Source organism: Sorex araneus, chromosome 11 (genome assembly GCF_027595985.1).
Source record: "Sorex araneus isolate mSorAra2 chromosome 11, mSorAra2.pri, whole genome shotgun sequence".
Classification (NCBI taxonomy): domain Eukaryota; kingdom Metazoa; phylum Chordata; class Mammalia; order Eulipotyphla; family Soricidae; genus Sorex; species Sorex araneus.
In genome coordinates this window covers 26,938,437-26,957,393 of record NC_073312.1, presented here as the reverse complement: position 1 = coordinate 26,957,393, position 18,957 = coordinate 26,938,437, and the positions used below count along the sequence as shown (strand labels likewise).

Genomic DNA, 18,957 nt, shown 5'->3' with positions numbered 1-18,957 from the left:
GGATCAAACCGGGTCCCACACATGCAAGGCACGAGCCCTCACCCCGTGCTGTTTCCGCTGCCTCTTTTTTTTTTCACTTACCTACTGACGAACTAGAAACGTACTGTCTTGAAAGCTCCCAACAGTATCTGGCCATTTGTGAGTGATTTGGCTATTTAATAATAAAGTTAAATATCTTTCACTCGTCTGAGAATCATGCCAAAAGTCTTATTTCTGTGGGTAGAAAAATAGCGCATCACCTATTTAGACAATGTCCAGAATAGTGGGTATCACTTAACATAAAAAAGCTACTGAGGGCTGGAGAGATAATACCAGTAGGGCGCTGGCCTGGCTGACCCAAGTTTAATTCCTGACACCCCTCATGGTTCCCTGAGCACCATCAGGAGTCAGCCCCACCTTCTCTAGCTACAACCTCAGAGGGAAGAGCCACATTTAGGAACAGACCTGCTGAGATGAAGAGGCTGACTCACGATCCAGCTTACCTTCTACCCACTCCCCTGATTCAAAGCAAAGGGGCCCTGACCCACACAGACAGGAGCTACGGCCATGATTCAACAGCAGCAAGACAGACAGTGGGATTACACACGGAGGTCAGTGTCAACACAACCACCCATGTCTGACGAGAATGGGAATGGCACTGTGACTGCCTCTTATCTACGCCCAGTCCCTGGCTTGTAGTATGTGCTCCAGAAACATTCTCTGAGTCAGAGAAGAATGTGCAAACCTAGGAGACAAATCTAGATATGTGAACCTCTTCTCCAGATAGGATAAAATAATTTTCTGGGGCTACAGTGTAGAGACCTGGCTTCTAGGGTATCATGGGCTGAAATCACACAGTCTAAACAAACTTTGACTGTTTCTAGGTTTGTGAACCATGGGCACCTAGCACATGGCACAAATTCAACAGATGCTGGATGAGGGGCTGATCTGAATGCCAGCCAGAAGCAGCCAGGTGATGCCGTCCTCCCCAACACCCTATAATCAGATGCTTCCAAGTGGCATGCCCCACACCACCCCCTGACCCTAATAACTCGACACTTAAAGCTCTAATTAGGGACCTGGGGGCTCAATCAGCAGCTTCAAACCTGCTCCTTGGACTGTGGGTCCTGACTCCCATAGGGAGGGGGGACATTTTCAAATAAATTTCTTTGTATAATTTACCATCGGTAAATGTTTGATTTGTACCCTTGTAATTTAGGTGCCTATATATCTACAGTCAAGTAAAAACAACTTCTCAGGCAAGTAGAAAGTGTTCAGAAACTCCGGCTTAGAACATCATTTTGGGGGCTGGAGCGATAGCACAGCAGGTAAGGAGTTTGCCTTGCACGTGGCCGACCCAGGTTCGATTCCCAGCATCCCATATGGTCCCCTGAGCACTGCCAGGAGTAATTCCTGAGTGCAGAGCCAGAAGTAACCCCTGTGCATCACCGGGTGTGACACAAAAAGAAAAAAGAAAGAAAGAAAGAAACAGATTTTTTAAAAAAGAAGAAGAACATCAATTTGCAGGCAAGAAGATGTGGTTCAATCCTGAATGTTGTAGGTATGAGCTGTTGTCCAGGATCCTGCCCCCACCCCAACCCACTTCCAGCCTCACTGTAGCCAGGCAGGTGGTGGGCACAGCTAAAAGACTGTGCTGGCATCACTGGAAGCCTGGGAGAGCCTTTGTGGATGTGGCAGTGGCTCCCAGCAAGCTCCCAGCAGAGTGTTTGTGAGCACCACACTGACAGGAGCCCTACCTCTACAGGCACGTGTGCAGACCACACAACTACAGGGTTGCAAACCCTGGCGGGCACCGCAGCTGAGACAGCGGGTCCCCTTGCCTGACGTATAGACCCCGGCTGGCCCTACAGCTAAAGATGCGAGTACTAGCCAGGAGTGTGGAGGAACCCCACAATCAGAGCCAAGTGAACGGAAAATAAAAATTACAAATAGGGGCCTGAAGAGAGAATACAGCGGCCAGGAGACACCTGCGTTTGACCCCCAGTAACCTGTATGGTCCACCAAGCACTGCCAGGAGTGATCCCTGAGTGCAGAGCCAGGAATAAGCTATGAGCACCACCAGGTATGGCCTGAAACCTACTACTACTATTATTACTACTACTACAAATAATAATAATAATTTAAAACAACAAAAAGGGGACAGAGAGGAGCTGGAGTGATAGCACAGCAGGTAGGATGTTTGCCTTGCACACGGCCAACCCAGGTTCTATTCCCAGCATCCCAGCATCCATATGGTCCCCCGAGCACTGCCAGGAGTAATTCCTGAGTGCAGAGCCAGGAGTAACCCATGAGCACCGCTGGGTGTGACCCAAAAAGCAAAAAAAAAAAAAAAAAGGGCAGGGGCAGAGAGATAATACAGCAGGTAAGGTTCTTACTTTACATGAAACTGACAGGTTAATCCCTAGCACCACAAATGGTCCCCTGGGCAACGCCAATAGTAGCTCCTGAGTACCTCTTGCCCAAATAAAAACAAAACAAACAAACAAAAAACTAAAATACATGGACCAGATGGTAAGGCAGAGATCAAAACCATAGGGACAACTGGAACCTGGAGAAGCAAATCCCCAGTGAAACTGCACCGCCTCCTGAGGCGTATCAGAACCAAAAGCTTCTATTTATGGCAGTTCAAAAAGAAAGTCCCAAACTTCTCAACACAAAGCTTCTGTAAAGTGAGGAGGCTCAAAGGCGATTCTTCCAAGGCCAAGATTCCAAAGGGCTCTAGGGGGAATTGGAACTGGGCCAGCCCACTTGCGAAATTCCAGCTTGGTTGTCCGTGGTGTTTAAGCCTTGACATTGGAGAGGGTGGTCCTGGCTGGAGAGTGACTAGCGTCTCCATGTGGAAATGCTGGCTCAGCCTTTCTGGGGAAATGTGTGCTGTCTTTCTGAGTCTGAAGAAAGAATCGGCCAAGGTATCTGGATGGCAGGAGAAGCAGAGACACTTCCCGGACACTAAAGCTTGGGACATGGAAAGGTGTTCCTGGACTGAAGGCAGGTGCCAAGAGCAAGCTCGGGACATACCGACACAAGGCCCCAAGATTCAGGTTGACGGGGACAACAGTACACAGGGCAGAGGGGATCAGAATCTAATCAGGCAGCTTTGCTGATAGCTGTTGCTATGCTGTGAGTGTGTTTATCAGGGTGTGTGCGCCCCGTAGCCCCGTGTGCTAACAGTGAGTCATTCTCTCTTTCCCCTTCCTTTATTGCTGCGGCTCTGACCCGGGTTTCCACAGACACACTTGGCTGTGATGCTCGCAGGGGGATGCACATCTGGTTGTGGTGCTTGTGTATGTGTTCGTGGTGTATGTGTGTGTGTGTCTGTGTGTCTGTGTGTGCCTCTCCGAGTGTGTCAGTGTGTGTCTGTGTCTGTGTGTGTGTGGTGGAGTGGGGTGAGGGTGGAAATTCACAATCCTGATCAGGTGTGCACATATCTTTTAGGGCAGAGTTCACTCAGAGTTGCGGTGCTAGAGTTCTGGGGCTCACAGGTACCTGACTGGGTGCCAGGGATCGCACACGCTCACACACATTCTTGAAAGTAAATTCCAACAGACTTATTGGCTCGGTGTACTTTCTATGACCCTCACAGGTGAGGGGACAAGAAATATCCAGTTTGAGAAGCAAAGTAACTTCGTGAATGGCTGATTCTGATACATGATTCTGTGTCATGTTATTAAATCTTGATAAAAGAGGCTAAAGTTCCCTGAGTTGAACAGGATCCAAAAAAAAAAAAATGTTTGCCCACTATGTTCCAGAGTAACATCTGCTGAAGGTTTTAGTTTTCTTGTTTTCAGGCTATAGTTCTGTGTGTGTGTGTGTGTGTGTGTGTGTGTGTGTGTGTGTGTTGGGGCTACACCCTGTAGAGATACTCCATGTACAGTGCTTATGGGGGCTCTCTAGGTGATGCATGATGGATCATCCAATACTAGGAACAGAAACCAAGTCTGCCTCAGGAAAAGAATGTGCTCCAGCCCTTTGAGTTTCTCCCAGACCGCCTCTTGTTTGCTTGTTTTGGGGCCACACCCGATGATGCTCATGGGTTATTCCTGACTCTGCACTCAGGAATCACTCCTGGCAGTGCTCAGGGTACCATATGAGATGCTGAAAATTGAACCCGGTCGGCCCCATATAAGGCAAATGCCCTACTATCATTCCTGCCCGCTCTTTGTCAATATTCTAACAGGGGACATACAGAGTGTATGTGAATAATGTCACAAATTTATTGTCACTGGCCAAAACAATATTAATTTCCAAGGGAAAAAATAAATCAGAATTAAGCAAATTATTTCTTTGTTAAAGGACTGGAGTGATAGCACAGCGGGTAGGGCATTTGCCTTGCACATGGCTGATCCGGGTTTGATTCCTCCGTCCCTCTTGGAGAGCCCAGCAAGCTACCAAGAGTATATCACCCGCATGGCAGAGCCTGGCAAGCTATCTGTGGCATATTCAATATGCCAAAAACAGTAACAAGTCTCACAATGGAGATGTTACTGGTGCCCACTTGAGCAAACTCGATGAACAACAGGATGACAGTGCTACAGTGCTTCTTTGTTAAAAAAGAAAATAAACTTAGATAGAACAACACGGACCCTAATGGCTTACCTAAAGATGTTCTGGAAGCGCTCTAACAATCCAACCAAGATACACACATCTGGAAATGTTTTTTCTTTCTTTGTGATTTATGGCTATTCCTGGCAGTTACTCAGGGTTTACTTCTGGCACTGGGCTCAGGGATCACTCCTGGCAGGGACCATATATGGCTCCAAGGACTGAGCCCAGGTTGGCAGCATGTAAGACAAGCGTCTTATATTATCCATTCACTCTGGTCCCACAAGAATAATTTTTAATTATTTGCAGGGCCAGAATTACAAGTACAGAGTGTACTCAATATTTGCTTTATTATTTTACAATTTTTTTTTTTTGCTTTTTGGGTCATACCCGGTGATGCACAGGGGCTACTCCTGGCTCTGCACTCAGGAATCACCCCTGGCAGTGCTCAGGGGACCATATGGGATGCTGGGAATTGAACCCGGGCTGGCCGAGTGCAAGGCAAATGCCCTACCTGCTGTGCTATCGCTCCAGCCCAATTATTTTTAAATTAATTTTACCAATTGCACCATGCTCATGGCCCACAGGTGTGGGATGAACCTCACCCATGAATGAATGAATCTGTTGAAAAACTCAGGTATGTGGGTTTTGTGACTGAAATCTCCAGTCTCTCAGAAAGTCGGGGATGGATGACCTCCCCCTGCCCCCCTGTTCTTCCAAGAGCCTGGCAGTCATGCCCATGAACTGCCTGTGGTGCCATATAATCTCATTAACCGGCCATGATCCAGAGACTCACAATTAAATCTCGGAAGAGATTAATAAAATGCAGAAATGTCTCAGACTCCATAGTCACCATCTAGTTAAAAACTTAACTCCAACTATATCACCTTATTTATAATTTTAGAATTCCTGGAGAGTCTGCCACATTTGAACTGTGCAACACCTCATACTCTATGCCACTGATATACCAGGAGTAGCACACACTGGATAGGATGTAAGGTTAAAGGGAACCAATCTCAATTAGCAAAATATTAGCACACAAAGCTCAACCTGTAACAACATAGTAATCTCTTCTACAAGGGTTCAATCGCTTCAGGGTGAGAAACAACAATCTTCACACACTTTCTTCTTAAGAAATCTTTTCTGATAATTTTTAGAGAATCATTCACAACAAGCAATCCAAAATAAATTATTTAGGGCCTGCTATTGGGCCAGGCTTCGGTGGTGGCTGGGAGAATTTGAAATAATGGTGGTGGAATGGTTGTAGGATTGGTGTTAAAATATTGAATGCAATAAATTATTGTGAACAACCTTATAAAAATAAAATAAATTAAAATAGTACTGTAGTCCTGTTGTTCATCAATTTGCTCGAGCGGGCACCAGTAACATCTCCATTGTGAGAACTTGTTGTTACTGTTTTTGGCATATCAAATACACCACGGGTAGCTTCCAGGCTCTGCCGTGTGGGCAGGATACTCTCGGTAGCTTGCCAGGCTCTCTGAGAGGGATGGAGAAATCGAACCCAGGTCGGCTGCGTGCAAGGCAAATGCCCTACCTGCTGTGCTATCGTTCCAGTGTGAGTGGTCACAAGGTCAACCTAAAGTCAACCTGCAGCAAACTACAAACTAAATTAAAATAAATAATAATAAAACTGTTTTAGCTAGCATCTATTTTTTGGCACTTTTCTATAAATCTAAAAAATATATAATATTAATATTCACACAGCAGAGCCTGGCAAGCTACCCATGGTGTATCTGATATGCCAAGAAAGTAACAATAATGGGCCTCACTCCCCTGAACCCTGAATGCAACAGGGATGAATGAGATGTTACTGGCGCCTGCTTGAGCAAATCGATGAGCAATGGAACAGCAGTGATACAGTGATTTAAAATAAAGAGTAAAACAGTGTTTGAAAGTTATTAGCGGGTAGAGAGCATTTTCTCTTTTTGTGCCTCGCCAGTGGGCTCAGGAGCTACTCCTGGAGGTGCTTGGGGGTCTGTGTGGTGTCTCAGATCAAGACTGGGCCTGCCACATGCAAAGCACAGGCCCCAGCTCACTAAACTCCCTTTCCACCCCCAAGAACACTTCTACATGTTGCTAAAATAGGTGATCCTGTTGCAATATTTGGTCTCAAAAATAACAAAGACCATTTAATAATCATGTGGGTATTTACTTCATAGAGATATCAGTATATCTACATTAAATACTATAATTCCACGTACACGAGGCCTGAGCAATAATGCAGTAGGTAGGGCGCTTGCCTTGCATGTGGCCAACCCAGGTTCGATCCCTGGCACCACATATGATTCCTCCAATCCTGCCAGGAGTGACCCTGAGCAGAGAACCAGGAATAAACCTGGAGCACTGCAGGATGTGCAACGCCCCCCTCCCCCCGAAAAAAAAAGAAATCCCGAGTACACTCTTATCATACATAATTACTGTTGGAGATAAAGATTTCTACTACTACTATTAAAAATGTACTGCAGAGGGTTTGCTTGCTTTGTTTTGGATTGGCGCCATGTCCAACAGGAGTGGGAGAGGGTGCTTGCCAGCCAAGCTTTTGCACCAGCCCCTGCATCCACTCCTTGACCCAAAGTGTCTCTTAAAAAAAAAAAAGGAATATTTATGATTTTTGGAATTACCAAGAGTTCCTATTGCTTGTTCCTTTATTCCAAAGATTACAGCCCTTCAGGGATCCGGAGGCTTAGCAGAACATAGACAACAGAGAGGAACAGACACAAACCCCCAACCCTCGACTCCCGGCAGTTCCAGATGGGTCGGGGGCTGGGGGTGGGGGAGATTTAAGGGAGCCAGCGCCAGCCCACACTTTGTACATGGGGTGCACTTTGTACACGGTCTCCATAGGCACACAACTCCAGCACCACCCAGTGTGGCTCCCACAACAAGTTGAGAGAACACACACACACACACACACACACACACACACAGCATCTAGACCACAGGAATGAGAGCCACGGGCCAGCCAAACAGTTTTCATCAAGGCTTAATAATATCTTGCAATTATCCAACACAGACTATAAAACAACTAGGCTTATCATAAGGGTTAAAAATTTTTTTTAAACAAGCTGAAGGATGCCTGCAGGAAGCAGGAAACAGGAAACTATAAAAGGTAATAAACCAGATTTTGCAAAAGGAAAAAAAAAAACAAACCCTAGAGTTTCTAGAAAAGGAATCCTCATGGCCTCATCACCATACTTAAGGCTTGTGAGCTAAGAACCTCTCCTGGTTCTAGCTTGGTTGCTTCTGGTTGCGGAAGACCTGAGGGGCTGGGATCTCGGCAGTAGTCCTTTGTGCCTTCGCTCTGGTTTTTGTCTGTCTTGTTTCTAGCCTTGGGGTCACAGGTGGTGGTGCTCGGGGCTTCCTTCCAGCTCTGCAGGGATCACTCTTGGTGTGGCTCAGGGGACCCATATACGTTACGGTATCAGGGACTGAACTGGAGTTGGCCACGTGCAAGGCAAGTGACTTAACCTCATCTCATCACTCCAGTTCATAAGGCACTTCTCCTGTGAATCTGGAAGATTGGAATGAAATCTCCAAAAGTTGGTCCCCAAATTAAGGGACAGATCTTGAATTTTCCAATGTGAGGGGAAAGATCTGAGCTGAAATTCGAGCTTCTTTGGCACATTTTTCATACCTCCAGGTTTTACTTTCCTCGTCTGTAAAGTAGCCCCATGAGTCATCTGGGATGTTCAGGGTGGCTGCAAACATTCTTCATGTGAGCAGAAGTAAAAAAAAATGCTCACTTATAAGTCAATAAAGGCTAGTTACTATGTTGCTATTGAAAAGTAGTTTCTGGGCCACTACAGGCAATGCAGGTTCCCCCCTGCATCTTGAGCTTAGATGTCTTAATTCCCTTTTGGTTTTTGGGGGCCATATCCCACATATCCCTCGCTCCGTACTCAGGGATCACTCCAGACGTGGGGATCAGACCAGGGTTGGCTGTGTGCAAGACAAGTGCCCTTCCCAGCCTCTTCCCACCGCCCACAGGGGGAGGCACCAAGCTCCCTAAGAAATAGGAAAGGTTCTCAGCTGAAGTGCGATGGTGAAACCATGAGAATTCCTTTTCTAGAAACTCAAGTGTTTATTTGTTTGTTTGTTTGTTTGCAAGTACTCTCTCTCTGGTCCCGAGTTATTAATAGATTCTGGTTAAATGTGTTACATATAGAAGTCTTGGGATAGCTCAGTGGCAGAAAAAAGTGCCTGCCTTGCACACGTGAAACCACGAGTCCAATCCCTGGCACTGTCCCGCACATGCAGAATGTGGTCCTGGTAGACATCTTGGTCCCCAGCTATCACCGCAGGGTGTCCCATCTGCAGAGCATCACAACGAAGAGTGTACAAGCTGTGACCGGGTGCATGAACTCCCGAGAACAGTGTGGCGAAGATGTGTGCAAGCCCCACCTCTAAACGACTGTGAGCACCATGTGTGAGTACCGCCAAGTGTGTGTGCGGCCCCTGGTTACCACCACGACCAGTGGGAGAGGACAAAGTGGGTGAAGGGAAGTTCCATCGAGGGGCTGGAGCTATAGTACAACAGACAGGGCGTTTGCCTTGCATGCAGCTGACCCGAGTTCGATTCCCGGCATCCCACATGGTCCCCCGAGCACCGCCAGGAGTAATTCCTGAGTGCAGAGCCAGGAGTAACCCCTCTGCATCCCCAGGTGTGACCCCAAAAAAGTGAGAAAAAAAAAGTTCCATTGAGGGAACTTTCCCCACCGGCACAATTGCTAAGGCTGTCTTGGCCCCAGTGGAGGTGACCGTCACTGAGGCCTGCGCTGTCTCTGGCAGCAAAGGAAGCCAGGAGGCTACTGGCAGCCTGGGATTAGGGAGACACCACACACTGCAATGGTGAGTGCAGGGCATGAAAAGGCAGGTGAGTCTTTCCAGGCCCTTCACAGACGGTGCTGCATTCCTTACAAAAGGAAAAACCTAGTAGGCTTTTTTCCTGGATGTGTGTGTGTGTGGTAGTGGTGGTTGGTATATGAGAGGCAGCAGGGTATGGAGGGGTGTGGGGGGGAGGGGGGAGTAGGGTGTCACAAAACGAGGGCACATCACGCCTCATCGCTTACCTCGAAGCTGCTGGAACTCCAGATTCAGACTGTCCATGTTGCTCTCGTAGAACTCGAGACTTCCCAGGGGCTCTGCTCGGAAGGTTTCCTCCTGCATCAGGCTCAGCTCCTCCCGAGCCTGGCTGTACACATCCAGGCCCTGCTCCATCTCCTGAATCCTCACCAGGACCAAGGGGCACTGGGAGGGCTGGTCCAAAGTCTTCTCCGCTGTCTCGGGGTCACTGCCGGGATGGGGAGACGCTGGGGGCCTAGGGGGGGCGGTGCTCATCCTTTGCTGCAGGGAGGGGGGCAGGGGCGCGGGGCGAGAAGGCCTCACGGCCCAGGGCAGCTCGGCTCTCGAATTCTGGTCCGTGAGCGCATGCGCGGGAGTGGGGGTCGGGGTGCTGGGACGGGGCGGGGGCGGCCTCAGAGCCTTTTTCCTCCAGGGCAGCTCCTGCGGGGCCAGGGGCTTGGCAGAACCCCGGACAATATCCTTCTCGGAGTTGAAGTCCACCAGGGAAAAGCGGCGGCAGATTTTATTGGGTTCTGCGATGGACAAGCTCTTCTCAAACTCCATCAGCTGCTGGGTCAACTTGGAGTCCAGGTCGGTGCTGCCGTTGTCCTGGGCCGGTACCAGGGTGCCCAGGCCTGGCAGCACCTTCTCGTCGTGGGCTGCAGGCCACACCCCGAAGCTGTGAGCCGTGGCGGGGCCCAGCGTGGAAGCGCTGCGTCTGGGCGCGTGGTGCTTTGCGGCCGACCTGGCCGAGCAGGGCAGCGGCAGGCTGTGCTGGCCACTGGCTTTCAGGGTCCAGGATCCTGAAGGGAACGGGTCCCGGGTGAGAGGCAGCCCCGGCTTCTGCCCGGTTCCGGGCGGGGAGCCCTTTCTCCGTGCAGGGAGGCTGCCGTAGCCTTGGAGGGGGCCAGGACCCTCGGGGTGCGGGGGGCTCTCTCCGGCTGTAGAGCAGTGAGACTTGCTCTGCAGCTGCGGGCTGGAGGGTGCGTGATGCTGGGACGAGACTCCATTGACCACCTGGGGCGGATCCTCAGCGGGAGGGTCTCTGGGGAGAGGCTGCCCGCTCCCCGCCGCCGGGCTGCTGGGGGGCAGGGCTATGGGCTCCCCCTGGTTCTCACAGACCTCAGCCCCCGGGGAGGACAGAAGTGTGCCCGGTGGGACAGAAGCTTCCAGGGTGGCACAGGGGGACGTCTCGGTCCCGTCCCCGGCAGATCTTTCTTCCTCCGCCCCTGAGGAGCTCTCGGAAGGCCCCGGGGACAGTTCGGAGGTGCTGGGCAGGCCGGGTGCCTGCGGCCCCCCGGGGGTCTCTTCTGCCCTGGCGTCGCTGCAGACCTTCACGAAGCGGTAGGGGAACACGCCTGTGCGGCCCCGCAGCGAGCCTTCGAGCCAGCCATCCTCCAGGGTTCCCAGGATCCGGATTCTGTCGCCCACATCGAAGTCCAGCTCGTTGGGCTCGAGGGCTTGGAACCTGTAGAGGGCCACCCCGTAGGTGCCCGGCTGCTCGCCGTCCTCGTCCGGCCCGGGCCCCGCGCCCGCGGGCGCCGCCGTTTCCCCGTTCACGACGCGGTTACCTCCGGAGTCCACCAGCTCCTCCGCCGAGCGCAGCGGCCCCAGGAGCTCCACAAAGCCTTCGGGGAAGATGCCTCTTCGGCCCTCGAGCTCCCCTTCGAACCAGCCGGGCTCTGGCACCCCGATGATGGTGATCACGTCCCCTTCCCGGAAGTCCAGCTCCTCGTCCAGCTGCGCCGAGAGCCCCATGAGCGCGCGGGCCTGGCCCATGGAATAGACCGGGAGCTGGAGCAGGGCGCTCTGCGAGTGCCAGCGCCGGCTCTGGGAGGACAGGCAGAGCTCCTTCACGCAGGAGGCCGGGAAGTAGCCCCGGGCACCCCAGCAGCTGCGGCCCTGCAGCCAGCCGCCCGTGGCAGGGCCATCGACCACCACCAGGTCACCTAGAGGAAGAGAGAGAAGAGCAAAGACAAGGACTCAGGCAGCGCCCAGGCGAACAGTACCACAAGGAACAATGCAATCCATCATGCTCCCTCTGACCTCCCCCCACCCCCCTAACTGCCACCCCCTGCACCTGCATCCCCCCCCCTTCTTTTTGTTTTGGGGTCTCACCCAGTGATGATCTTGAGTCACTATGCTCAGGGATCACTTCTGGCGGTGCTCAGGGAACCCTACGTGATGCTAGTCATCAAGCCAGGCCTGCTACATACAATTACTTAGCCTCGGTACTAGCTCTCTGGTCCCCTCCCACTCCCAGTTTTTCCCAAAGCACCATGATTTAGGTCCTGTTAACAGTACTTTCACGCCTACATCACTCCCACAGCAGACACACCACCAGGAGGCTCACTTCCCCCCCACCAATGCCCCAAAGACCCCTCATGTCAACCCCCCTCCTCCAGCTACTCTCAGTTCTATAGACCAACAGTCCAGTTGTGTTCCATTGTCCTGGGCCATTTGTTGCTTCCTTACTAGTGTATCTTTTCCCCCCACTGTCAGAGATTCTGGTCGTAATGGTCTTTTTATCCCCTTTACTCAGAAAATCCATTAAAAATTTTATTGGTTAATTTCTAATTGTTGGAGGATTCCGCCCCCCTCCCCCGCCATCACCACCACCTCCATTTCTGTGACTCAGTCCCATTCTGAAAGCATCTGGAAGAAGAGCTGACACAATGTCTTGATCTGGCGGGAGCTTTGCTTTGTGATCCAGCATGTGGTCTTCCTTGAGCCACATGTGCAAGAAAGAAGAATGTGTGTGTACTCCACAGTTTGGTGATGAAGGAAGGGCCCTGCTTGTGTCTGCAGGGACCGGCTCCTCGATTGTTCCCCGCAGGGCCAGTGTCTCCTTGTTCAGGTTTTGCCTAGTTGATCTATCCAGCAGTGACGGGGGGTGTTAAAAAAAATCCCCTCCTATGGGGCTGGAGAGGGTAAATGGCTAAGGCTCCAGTGGGTAAGGCGTTTTGCCTTGTGAGTGCTCAACCCAAGTGGGATCACAGCATCCCGTATGGCTCCCTGAGCACCACCAGGAGTGATTTCTGAGCACAGAGCCAGGAGGGACCCTTGAGCATCACCAGGTGTGACCCCAAAGCTAAAAACAAACAGAACCAAAACCTCCAGTTAACTATTGTATTGCTGTCAATGTGCAACTCATTTTTAACATCTGCCAAACTCAAGGAAATGTTCAGTCTAGGGTTTTAATGCTTTGTTGGGTTTGATTTTCTGGAGCAGGGCTGGTCAAGTGGTGCTCAGGGGACCTCACAGTTGACACCCCCATCACCACACGGGTGTAGAGTCCTGACCCTCACCCAGCCCCCAGCAGGCCTTCCATGGCCTAACTCAATTATAACACTACCTTCCCAAAGATAGCATCAGACTCCATGGGCTAAGGGTTCCACCCCCGCCTTCCACTTAGGGTCTCAGGGGCTACATCCAAGTTATTAGCCTCTGATCAATCATCAGCTACACAACACAGAGTCCCCTTTTCCTTAGGCTTGACTCATCTGCTGCAGGTTGGGGGCAGGGAGGTCCCAGAACTCAGGGATTCAAACTCACCAGTCTGTTGTAAGAGGCTCTATTAAAGGTGGAGGTGAGCATCAGACGGGAAAGATGCCACAGAGCATGAGCCGTAGGAAAGTGCGTGAACATCCCACGTCTCGCCAGTGCCCAGTCACATGGGTTCACCCGCCCCAGGTATTCTCCAAACCCCGTATTGGGGAGAGTTTTAAAAAACTGATGTGAAGTGATTCACAATGCTGTTCATGATGGCTTCGCATGCACATAATTCCTGCCCCACACCCAGCACCAGTGTTCCCACCTCCTTCTGTATTTTTGGTGTTTTGGTTGTGTTTTTTTTTTTAATGAAGGCTTCATCACACAGACATGATTGATCATTAGCTCCCCATTTAACCCTTTTTGCCTTCTCAACAGAATAAGAGGCTGGGATACTGAAAGTTCCTAGCTGCGAATCGTGGCCTTGATGCTCTCGAATCTTTGGTCCACCAGGGAACTGGCTTCAAACTTCACCTCACTGTTGCAGGGTATCTCAATACTTAGAATCCTATCATGCAGAAAATGACACAGAATGTAGGAGCCCATTATGTCAGGAAGGGGGGGTGGCGCAGAGACCACTATATATTTTCTATAAACTTATACCATGGTAGCAAAGCACTTAGCACAATCTTGAGTCCTTTCAGAGTCAGGTCTAGTCAATAAATGGAATATCTTTTCGGGTATTAGCCTCTGTTCTTGACTTCAGAAGGGTTTCAGGTTTTTCCTGTTTTCCCACTAACCAAATGACACACGATGGAATGGACGTCTGACTGAGCTTCTGGACGTGCCCTGGGACACACCCGAGGCATAGCAGGCACTTGGTGTCCATTTGCTAATAACGATTCTTTTAGTTCTTTTTTTTTATATGTGAGATATGAAGAAAACAGAATAGGGGAATAACAAAGACCCAAAGGTGACAGAAACTGAGAACTTGTCTTCAGTGAGAGGCTTTCTGTGAGGGTAGGCAGGGCGACAGAGGGACCTTGGGACAACTATGGAGAGACACTGGGGGCAGAGTGTGGTACTGGGGTAACTCATATATGAAATCTTCTAATAACAGGTTGTAATCCACAGTGCCCCCCCAAAATATAAATTTAGTACTAATAATGATTTTTCAATTCCAAACTTAAATCATCACATCTTCCAAGACTGGCTTGCTGCCACTAACTTCCTTTTCCCCCACTAATTCCTCTTTCCCAAATACTGTCCATTCATTCCTTGTTTTATTCCTACCATCCGAATCCAATTTCCATCATCCCACCTCACCTTTTTTTAGCTGTGAACAAACCTAATCTACCTAAGTGACAATTTAAGATGATGAATGTATTCGTTTCTTCCTCTCCCAACACTCAAACTTCTACCATAAAGCATAAAAAGTTTCTTCCTACCTTCAGTTTCTTTTCTCTCTTTTTTTTTTTTTTGGTTTTTGGGTCACACCCGGCGATGCACAGAGGTTACTCCTGGCCCTTCACTCAGGAATCACCCCTGGCGGTGCTCAGGGGACCATATGGGATGCTGGGATTAGAACCCAGGTCGGCCGCGTGCAAGGCAAACACCCTACGCGCTGTGCTATCACTCCAGCCCCAAACAGTTTCTTTTCTAATAGCACTATTCTGAATGCTTGAAATAAACAGAGATGTATTCTTTTTTTTTTTTCTTTTTTGGGTCACACCTGGCGATGCACAGGGGTTACTCCTGGCTCTGCACTCAGAAATTACTCCTGGCGGTGCTCAGGAGACCATATGGGATGCTGGGACTCGAAACCGGGTCGGCTGCGTGCAATGCAAATGCCCTACCCGCTCTGCTATCTCTCCAGCCCCACAACTGTTTGTTTTTCTTTTGGGGCCACACCCAGTGATGCCCAGGGGTTACTCCTGGCTTTGCACTCAGGAATTACTCCTGGTGGTGCTTGGGGGACCATATGGGATGCCGGGGATTGAACCCGGGTCAGCTGCATGCAAGGCAAACGCCCTACCTGCTGTGCTATCGCTCTGGCCCCCAGAGATGTATTCTCTGGTTAATTTTTTTTAATAGAAAAGAACAGAGTTTTGTTTATTTATTTATTTATTATTTGGGGTTTTTTTGGGGGGTGGGGGTCACACTTGGTGATGCTCAGGGGTTACTCTTGACTTTGCACTCAGTAATTACTCCTGGCAGTTCTCAGGGGACCATATGGGATGCTGGGAATCAAACCTGGGTCGGCTGCGTGCAAGGCAAACGCCCTACCCGTTGTACTATTGCTCCAGCCCCGAACAGAGTTTAATATCTCATCTGTATTGCTACAAACAATGCCATGGCTAAAACCTTGAGCTTTAGGGGCTGAAATGATAGCACAGCGGGTAGGGCGTTTGCCTTGCGGCCGACCTGGGTTCAATTCAGCATCCCATATGGTCCCCTGAGCATGGCCAGGGGTAATTCCTGAGTGCAGAACCAGAAGTGACCCCTGAGCATCGCTCGATGTGACCCCCCCCCAAAATAAAGCAAAACCTTGAGCTTTAGATTACAACTGTACTTCCACTATATTTACAATGTGATATATATCATTCTTGATATAGTTACATTTTGTAATGTGAAATTAAATGTGTAAGTACAATAAGTACAGCCACACAAATAATTGTTTTATGTAGAAAAGGGAAGTGTCAGCCAAAAAACAACCAAGAATAATAGCTCATTTCCTGGGTGTTTTTTTTTTTTAATTGAGTCACCGTGAGAACAGTTACAAAGCTTTCTAATCTAAGTCTCGGTCATACAATGACCAAACACCCATCCCCTCACCAGTGCACACCCTCCATCACCAAGAACTCCTGTATACCTCCCATCCCACTCCTCCCCCCGCCTATGTGGCAGATTATGTGATCAAAACGGAGAGAGAATAAGGTGGAAATCATCTGGGTGGTTTTTTAATCACAAAATTTCTCCCCTTAATGAAAAATATTTCTAAGTATGGTGCATGGATAGCTCAGCAATGGAGCATCTATCTTACCAGCGTGGGGCCAGAGAGGCAGAGATTTCAGTCCCCGGAGCCACCCCACATGAGTGGGTGCTATCTCTGGCTAATTTCAATGAGGCTGAATTACCAAACTACCATGTTTTCAGTTATTACAACCTGGTGTTCACAGCCTGCTGGAAATTCTCACTTGCTGTCAGAAGTTCTCACCCCAGCCATCCACATACCACATTACCTCACCTCAGACCAATCTCCACAAGGAGAAGATCACCTGTGGGGTGCTAGGGTTCAAACCTGGCTCTGTGCAAGGCAAGCACCCTACCTGCTGTACTCTGTCCAGCCCCTCAGCACTAAATTTGATCCCTGCATTTTTATATATACCACAAGGCACCTAATGCACAATTTTTTACTTAGTGACTTGCTTAGAAGTTCATAAAAGATAGGGTCCTGGGGGCTGAAGCGATAGCACAGCATGTAGGACGTTTGCCTTGCACGCAGCTGACCCAGGTTTGATTCCTCCGCCCTTCTCAGAGAGCCCGGCAAGCTACTGAGAGTATCTCGCCTACCTGGCAGAGCCTGGCAAGCTACCCATGGCATATTCGATATGCCGAAAACAGTAACAACAAGTCTCAAAATGGAGATGTTACTGATGCCCGCTTGAGCAAATAGATGAGCAACGGGATTGCAGTGATACAGTGATACAGCCTTGGAGCTTGGAGTCCTGTGAATGACAATCAATATTCCCCTCCCACTAGCTCTAAGACCAGGGCCAAGTGGGAAAGTGACTGGAGCTATGCCTACTGTTCGGACACAGGAGGCTTTTGGAGAAGGAGAAGAAGAAGAAGGAAACCGTGCCAGGACTCCCACTCCCTGGCTCCGAATGAACTGGCTTTCTTAAAGCTGTACAGTGACAACATTCTCCGTGCTTTGCGAGCTCTCTATGAATCCCTCTATAAAGCTTTGGCTTTCCTCTCTATTTTCAGCTGGATGACTGTCTTGAAAAGCTTTCTCTTTAGTTTTTGGGCTACACCCAGTGATGCTCAAGGCTTACTCTGGCTCTGCACTCAGGGATCACTCCTGGTGGGCGCGGAGGACCAGAGGAGGTGCTGGGGACGGAACCCGGGTCAGCCGTGTGCAAGGCAAACACACTGCCTGTTGCACTATGAGCCCAGCCTGGTTTGCATTCCTTTAGTGTGATGGTGCTGGCACGAGAGCTTGCCAGGAGTGATGCTCTGAGTTATGGTTGTGGTGCCCCAGGGGTCACACCCCTATTCACCAGGGGTCACACGCCCCAGCCATGGGGCTCGAATTTTTTTTAGTTGTGGTGCTTACAGGGGTCATAACCCTTTTTGTGGCACAACTGGAGACCACTTGTGGCCGTGGGGACAGCAGACAGCAGAGCTGCCAGGATCATATTCAGGGCACAGGAAATGCCCAGGATTTGAGCCTGAGACCAGACGCTTGCAAGGCAAATGCTCTAAGTCCCTTGGACTATTCCCTCAGGCCCATCAATTCATTTGGGGCGGCGGGGGGAGGGGTGTCTCTGGTGAAAGGTAAAGACATGACCTAGAAATATGAGATCACAGGTACTCATTTGAGGCCTTAAAAAAAATCCTATTATATCATCTCCCGTAATATGCACTGACTTTTTTTTGTTCTTCTGCTGTTTCATTCTCTCTTCTTGTTATATTCTCTTATTTGGGTTTTGCTTTATCCCCCCTCTCCCCCACACACACATCCCCACCCTTGCTCTCTTTTTGTTTTTCAGAAGACTCAGCGGCATTAGCAACCACATTAATCCTTCCAGAGATAGTCCTGTTGCTGGGTTTAAATATAACTCACAATACAGAGGACTGTCAGGAATAAACTGGATAATCCGATTTGGGGAAAGGAGGAAGGGCGACACCTGCTGGAGGAGCCCTGGCGGGTTTGGAAAATGGAGAGCTCCCTGGAAACCCCACTTCCGCACAAAGCTGCAGGTCCCCAGCGCACACCTGCGAATTCCGTGCTAAGAACAAAACTAACTCATGCGGAGAGAATGCATATATTGAATGCCTTCCTCGTGCCACAGGCTCCTTCTGGACTTAATCATATTTAATCCCCAAGGGTAGGTCTTATCACCCTCTCTTTGTAGAATAGGAAAGGGAGGCTGGGGGACTTTAATTAACTCACTCAAGTCCACAGCTGTTAAGGTGTTGAATTGGGTTTAAGTCTATGGCTCTCACAGACTTCCCAGCCCTTGAGCTATACTGCCTACTCTACACACACACACACACACACACACACACACACACACACACACACACACACACACACACATTATGCATCCAAACATAGATACAATGATGGGTCTCATTCCCCTGAAAGAGCCTCCTATGTGGCACCACTGGAAAGGATGAGTAAGGAGAGGCTTCTAAAATCTCAGGGCCAGGACAAATGGAGACGTTACTGAGACCGCTCAAGAAATTCGATGATCAACCGGATGATGATGATGATGATGATGATGATGATGATATACATATATACTTTAAAATATAAATAGAGTGATAGCACAGCAAGTAGGGCATTTGCCTTGCACACAGCCAACCCAGGTTCAATTCCCAGCATTCCATATGGTCCTCTGAGCACCACCAAGAGTAGTTCCTAAGTGCATGAGCCAGGAGTAACCCCTGTGCATCGCCAGGTGTGACCCCCCCAAAAAATATATATATATAAATATTTTAGAACTGCCAGGTATAACCCCAAACCAAAACATTTAAGTATTTAAATATATATTTATTATAAGACAAATATATATCATGTTATATGATATATAATATATACATGTATAACTA

At 49.4% G+C, this 18,957-nt stretch overlaps 1 protein-coding gene across 1 annotated transcript in view; it reads right to left on the bottom strand.

The window, feature by feature from the left end:
- Positions 1-18,957, bottom strand: part of DNMBP (dynamin binding protein) — a 122,811-nt gene that overhangs the window by 57,437 nt on the left and 46,417 nt on the right. Inside the window, exon 5 of the mRNA XM_055119434.1 lies at positions 9,633-11,573. Within this exon, the coding sequence (XP_054975409.1) occupies positions 9,633-11,573 (1,941 nt within the window). The remainder of the gene's footprint in view (positions 1-9,632; positions 11,574-18,957) is intronic.